The sequence below is a fragment of the Chelon labrosus genome (genome assembly GCF_963514085.1).
Source record: "Chelon labrosus genome assembly, chromosome: 20".
In the NCBI taxonomy this organism is placed as follows: Eukaryota; Metazoa; Chordata; class Actinopteri; order Mugiliformes; family Mugilidae; genus Chelon; species Chelon labrosus.
In genome coordinates, this window is record NC_140353.1 from 13175636 (window position 1) to 13182673 (window position 7038).

The following is a 7038-nucleotide window of genomic DNA, read 5'->3' on the forward strand; positions in this document are numbered from 1 at the left end:
CTTGGAGGCTGATTGGGGTGCATTGTGAGGGGCCTGGGGTCGCTGATTGGTTCAAGAAAAGCACCATAACTACAAGGAGTTTATATTCATTCAACTTGTTGAAGTGCTCCTACTGCAGCCTGGAGAGAAGTCTGTACTTGGACTGAGGCTTCGAGAGAATCTGGATTTATCCAGCAGTGGTGAGTAAAGGGTTATTAGTCTTTTATAAAATAAATATGAAGACGCGTTCCTCAGATTTTAGATTTTACTCCATAATTAATTTAGCGCGCAATTACGCAAACCCTGAATTCATTTTCTGATTTCTCTTCAGATCTTGAGGACTGCACATTTTAACATGGACTGATTTACTAAAGGCTTGGCAGAAATGGCAAATGCAGACAGTGAGGTCAAAACGTTGCTGAATTTTGTAAATCTGGCATCCAGCGACATCAAGGCGGCCCTGGATAAGTCAGCTCCCTGCAGACGCTCCGTGGACCACAGGAAATACCTGCAGAAACAACTGAAGCGGTTCTCTCAAAAGTACTCCAGAGTCCCAAGATGCCACACGCACAGGTCTGCGGAGTACAGATGCGCCAAACCAATGGGGACTGTACAGCAGAGTGTGCCGGTTTCAGAAAAGGCCACATCTGACGCGCAAGGCGTGGAGAATGTGGGGAGCGCTGTGGAGCAGGTGCCCATGAGGAAACGCCAACTGCCAGCCTCGTTTTGGGAAGAACCCAAGTTGACCCAAACCAAGAGGGAGCACTCACAATTAGGATTGAAAAGGAGCCTCATAGCCACACCTGAGGGAAGTGAAAATGAGAAGAGGAAACGGAGTTATGATGATGATGCAAAGGCCACAATGTCTGCGTCCAGCCGGCGCGGCTCCGTGGACAGAGAGACGCTGAAACTGGACCGGTCCTCTCACCACTGTGTGAGCGTGTGCGGCTGCTGCCCCTTCCTGTACCACGGACACCAGGTCCTCCACAGTCACATTGTTGTCCCGCATCCGCCCCTGGGACTGTGGAGCAAAGCAGCGGGGACTGAGACAGAGAGATTTGAGCATCCTTATGGACAGAAAATTCACACACACGTCGTGGTCAAACCCATACCGACCAAGCCCACCGCTCAGTCACCAATCTTCAGTGTGTTTGGATTCATTTAATTCGCCTACTAATGAACCCGCCAACACAAAAATGTGTAAATATGACTAATGTTTTCCATTTTGCGCCTTGCCTTTTTTTTGCAAAACGAGACACTTCCTCAAGCACTTACTGGAATGCTTCATCCACTTTTGTTGTTGTTGTTGTTTAAACCTAAAGGACTAAATTGCACTTGCAGAATAATTTCACCAGCTTCCCTTCTTATGTCAATCTCATGCCACCTCTCTGAACATTGACAGTAAGTCACAGCGTTTCTACTTTTAGCTGTCCACAGAGAATGGCTGTTCTTTTTTTAAGTTCAAAAAGTCATGTAAATGAACCCAGACATCCTGTTTTAGTTCCCTCTTTCAGCTGTGAGAATCGCCTTTCTTTATCAAAGTGATGCTTGATAGGCACATTTGAAACAATGACTTTTATTTTTAAATAAATGATTCAACTTCCTTCAAGAACTCCTTTGGGCAATAGATATTTTTTACCTTTCACCGAAGGCAAAAAAACAAACAAAAAAACATTCACAATGACAGATTAAAGCGCTCTATTGTCACATCACATATTTTATAAATAGACATTTCAACATAGAGAATTAGCCGATATCTACAATCTATAAAAACATCCACAGACAGATAAATTTAGTCACGTCTCTGAGGACTGTATCGTTTGAAGTTCATGTTAAAGTTAGTCAGCCAGGCTCAGGTATCTGATCAGTCTGTTTGGCAGAGGTAGCTTTGTGATAGATCTCAGTCTGTGTCTCCCCATCTGGCTCCGAATCCTTAATCTACAAAGGTGCAGCAGTGGACGCGGTGACACTGTAGACAAGGCAGAGATAAGATGAACAAGATTGTCACATGTATATTTTTAAGATCACACCGCTCTATACGTGTGTGAGGAAGTGAAAGAGGAATGTGAAAGACACGTGTTTCCTTGTAAGGACGAATGCTAAGATTTTATCTGGTACTTACATGACTTCCTTTTGACAGCATGCCATTCTTCTTGGCTGTCCAAAAGTTCGGTGAGTTTGCTGCATAGCTGCACATGGCCAACGTGCTCCAGCAGCAAGTCTATAATTGGCCCTGCCCATTTACACATGACTGGTGATGAGATCCATTCACAGAACTGAAGAGGGAAATCAGAAAGAATCCTAATTACTTAAAAAGAATATACATATTTGAGTGAATTTATTTATGACAACGTTTTGCTTGTTTTATAGACCTGTGTTGCCCTTTCCGGTTGCTCGTTGCAGTTTAAAGGAAGCATGTTGTCATTCTGTACAATGTATCCATTGCTGTTAGTTCTTATATTGGATCCTTCCAAAGCTGGGTGAGGGGCACCGCCGTAAGAACAGGTAAAACAGGAGTGGGCATCACAGCCATTGTCCAAAAGGCATTTGAGCAGAGGCAGATTATTCATACAAAGTGCAATAAGAGCTGGGAAGGTAATCGCATAAGATGGGATTCTGGCATTTACATCGGCCCCTCTCTCCAGCAGCAAAGCCACGGTGCTGAGACAGCCCTGACGTACAGCCATCAGCAGGGGACTGACTGGATCCAGGCTTAGACTTGCACCAGCGTTCAGTAACACTTCAGCTGTCTTGGTGCTCCCGTTGGCAATCGCGAAGTAGAGGGCTGTAGCGCGTCGATCAGCGTACTGGACAGAGTGAGTGTGGGCCAGAGTGGCGTTTACGTCTGCACCTGTCTTCAGGAGCACAGCTGCCACAGCGTGCCTGTTGTGCTCTGCTGCCAGGTGGAGGGGGCTGATCCAACTCTGCCGGAGCCTGGTTCGACTTGTCACAGAGACAAGCAGGGACACAATCCTGAAAACAAAGGGAGCATGTTGGTACAAGTTAAAAAAGTTTCTATAACTAAAAGAAGACATCCACTCTACTGCACATTATAGGTCATCTTTAAAAGCGCGGGAAAGAGAAGTAGCTTCACTTACTCATGGTGTCCATACTGGGCAGCAAAGTGCAGAGGCAGCAGTCCTGAGTTAGTGGGTTTGTTGGCATCTGCATGTTTGGTCAACAGTAAGGCCACAGCTTCCCTGTGGCCTTCTCTACTAGCCTCATGCAGCGCTGTAACGCCGTCACACGTCTGCATGTTCACATCTGCTCCTAAAAAAATAACATTCTTTCTTTACTGCATCTAAAACAGGCTTCACAAACATTAAAGTACAATTATTTTTTCTCAGAAAAGTACCTTTCTCGATAAGATAACACAATGCTCTCATCTGTCCTTGCTGAGCTGCAACAATGAGCGGTGTGACGCTGTAGGTGTTGGGCGGATTGATTGCGGCCCCGGCTCTTATTAGCATCTCACAGATCTCCGTGTTGTTTCTGGATACAGCCTCGTGGAGGGCCGTCCAGCCCTGACCACACCGCTGGTTCACAGTGGCCCCGTGTGAGAGAATGAGGCTCACCATGTCCACGTTCTCCAACTCACATGCTGCAGAGGCACACGGGACACATTCTCTAGTCATCTTGAGTCATTTCAAGCCGGCATTGTTCTTTAATAGCTCTGATTTCACAGCTGTACCTTTGTACAAAGGAGTTTCTTTGTTGTGGCTGCAGATGTCGGGGTCAGCGCCTGCCTCCAGAAGGCACCGCACACATGCCAAGTGTTCACAAGACACTGCGAGCAGCAACGCCGTCTGCTCCTGCAACGTACGTTTGTCCACCGAACCTGGATGTGCTGAAACGGAAAATAAACAATCGCACACACAGGCTGGGTGACTCTTTAAGCGTTTTAACAAGCAGTTCACCAAAAACATCTAAATGAGAATATTTAAATTCCAACAGACAAATTCAACACTTGTGCTGATCATGGATGCTTTCAGCGGCATACCTCTCAGTAGGGCCTTCAAGCACGGCGTCTGCCCACAGTAGGCCGCGTCATGCAAAGGTATCCATCCATCTTTGTTCTCCTTCAGCAGGCTGTGAGAAGAGGATGTTGCTAGATCATTAACAGCCTCCACATCGCCTCTCCTGACGGCAAAGACCACGGGGTCAACATCCCTTGAAAAGACAGAGAGACAAAATCACTTTAACAGACTCTACAATGCAATCAAGCAAATTTTAGTCAGGCATCAGTAACATTTGAGGTATGTTGTTTTGATTCAACCATGGCTCTTAACATCTTTAACTTATATTTGGTTACTATCTGATTATTTTTTTAAAAAACTTAAAACTTGATTTAAGTTGATATGGTAGAAGATGACCTCAGTCGCACACAAGGACCCACAAGACACACAGACACACACGCATAAACACACGCAGCCTCGGTGTCACACAACAAAAGACTCACTCCGGCTCTGACGCGCCGTCGCTCTGATAGTCTCCTCTCCTCCTATCTCCTCGCAGTCGCGACATAACATTATTGCATTTGCGTCCGGCGTTACGGAACTGAGATAAATAGTCAGAATAGTTGAATTTCGTCATTGTTGATGGGAGATTCTTTCTCTCTTTTCTGAGAGGCAGTGTCTCCCCTCGCGGTGCGTCGGCGGCAGCGGAGCAGCGTGCTGCGCCGAGCGAGGCTCAGCTGTGCTCTCTCTCAGATTATTTTGGGAAGCGTATTGTCAGGCGGCAGGATGACAGCTTACCATATATGTCAAAAGACGCAGACACGCGGAGATAAGGCAAACGGCGCTGGAGATAAGGCGCTACAGGCCGAGCTTTCTAGTGTCCTTTATTTTACTGGCTGGCTTCCAAATGAAGCAGACTCCCACATGACAGAAAATAAAACAACATAGACCCACCACAGATTATGAGTCACCCCCTTCTGAAAGACAAAGTGGGCCTGTGCTAAACAATGCATCCTCATGAAATGAATCTTGTTGTTTTCACTGGCCACCATAAAAGACTGAATACATGCTATTCTTTTCTGTTATACTAGACCTGCAAGTTATTTTTCCCCCAAAATGCATGCACAGAAATAGACACATTTAAAGACATGGAGGCTAAAAGGTTTGGCCTCATTTTTATCAGCAAATATTTTATGACCAGCCAATAAAACATCACAATGTTTTCATCACTCTGTGAAGAATGACATACTAAGGGTATGATCTATGTTTCCTTAGTGACAGCTACAGTCATGACCTCTGGTTTGTGTAAGCCATTTAAGAATTCCTGCTATTTATCAAATATACACAGTAACACACTATTTTCAGCTAAAGGCCTGAAATGATTAAAATTTTACCCCCTGCTGACGTTTTAATGTAGGGTTTTTGCTCTGCTATGAGCAGAATGGGCACGTTGACACCATTATCCATGTTCATGACCTCTAAGCAGCTCATTAGCTTCATTTATCTACATTTTTTGAGGATGCAAAGCATCTCATACCGCCTTGTAACTCACCATCTCACTATTCAGCAAGCTGCAGTTTCTCCACAAGAGGGAGTCGTTTTGTGACGCACAGACCCGTCCATGCCAAGGCATCAGAATTAACAGAAGTTTATACCTGCTCATGTAATTTATTTTATGTATTTAAGGTGTAATTTCTTACAGTAAAAGACAGGAAGTGCAGCACACTCGCACTAAAGCCACCTGGAGGCGGTATATTTAAAGCAGCTATCTTCGAATGTGTGTTTTTAGGATTTAAAGTTTAAAGTTTGCAACACATTTTTACCTCCAGTTAACTGCTCAGATTGTGTCCACGTTTCAGCACACTGCTATAACTACCATGTATAACAACACATATAAGATTTTAAAATGTAATTAAATTAATTATTTCCTTGTCAATTACTATTACAAACTTTCCAGGAAATCAGGAAACTGAGCTATGCGGTACAGATTTCTTTCCTTGTCTTCTTTAGATGGCATTGTTGTTTGAAACTTATTTATGTTGATCCGTCACAATGGCATTTTGGTGACTGCACGCACACTCTATAGTGAAACAACCTAATGTAACAGAGTACAGCTTTATAAGATTTCACAGTTACATTAAGTGATATCTTATTTCCTCACCTGAGAAGGTTTGCTGTTGTGTTGGGTGAAGTGTAGGGAGTCAGGGAGTAGACAGCCAGCCTCTCTTTGATGTCATGGTGTAGTCTCTGGTAAAGGGACCTCGGTCTGCTGATTGCAATCATCACGTGTGTTTCTGAGGATTAGAGCATCCAAAAATGTGCTGCTGTCTTCCTCATAGACAAGCGATGACGATCCAGAAAAGAAAAGTAAAAAAAAAAAAATGATGTCAGAGCATTTATATCAGCAATTTAATCAGAGCTTACACAGCATAATACGCACACACTGTATTAATTATTAGAGAGCATTGGAAAGAGCTGAAATCTGCACTGGCAGACAACAGAGAGCAGCAGCTCAGGCAATGAGGGTGGCTGCCTTTTAAGGGCATGTTCAGCTGTGTTTGGGTTCACTTGATTCCTCTGCTCCTGAGGCACCGCTGATGTGTGTAGTGTTACAGGGAGTAATGCAACAGAAATATGGCATTACAGTTACACATGAACACGACTTAGGGAAATACTGTGTTTACCTAATTTTTAAACTTGCCACACACATACAAAACAGAAACTCTAACACTTTTGTAAATACCCTCTTTAAAGCTTAAACCCCATTCCAGTGACTTACCACACAACACTGTTCCTCGCCGTCAGAAGCCGGTCCAGCACAATAAATATGTAGCTCCACAACACACTGTCTAATATCCTTCTCTTGTGCTGCATCAGCTCTTACTGAGACGTGGTGAGGTGGGAAAACCCTTTTAAAAGACAATGACAAAACAATGACAGCTCATTTGCATTTCACAATCACTTCTAAGGAAGTGTTTGTGAAAACTTCTTCCTGCATCTAAACTTGAAATCGTCTCGGGATTTCTTCTGAAACAAACAAGTCCTTCAGCTTATCTATTTACAGCGGCGAGACTAACTAGGCTAGCTTTGAGGCAAATTTTTG

At 44.1% G+C, this 7038-nt stretch overlaps 2 protein-coding genes across 2 annotated transcripts; one reads left to right on the forward strand and one right to left on the reverse strand.

Annotated features, from left to right (window-relative positions):
• Positions 1-364: 364 nt before the first annotated feature.
• Positions 365-1284, forward strand: LOC311506001 (protein FAM181A-like; the record flags this gene model as incomplete). The annotated part of the gene is made up of 1 exon (XM_084569865.1): positions 365-1284. The coding sequence occupies one exon, from the start codon at positions 365-367 to the stop codon at positions 1142-1144; it is 780 nt and encodes a 259-aa protein (XP_084425991.1). The 3' UTR covers positions 1145-1284.
• Positions 1285-1599: 315 nt separating this feature from the next.
• Positions 1600-6785, reverse strand: LOC311504981 (ankyrin repeat and SOCS box protein 2-like). Its single transcript, XM_084568347.1, has 8 exons — positions 6097-6785; positions 3980-4149; positions 3671-3826; positions 3335-3580; positions 3078-3249; positions 2352-2952; positions 2102-2255; positions 1600-1948 (listed from the first exon to the last, which is right to left on the reverse strand). Exons 1-8 carry the CDS (start codon positions 6216-6218, stop codon positions 1818-1820), a joined length of 1752 nt encoding a protein of 583 aa, XP_084424473.1. The 5' UTR covers positions 6219-6785; the 3' UTR covers positions 1600-1817.
• Between the last annotated feature and the right edge of the window lie 253 nt (positions 6786-7038).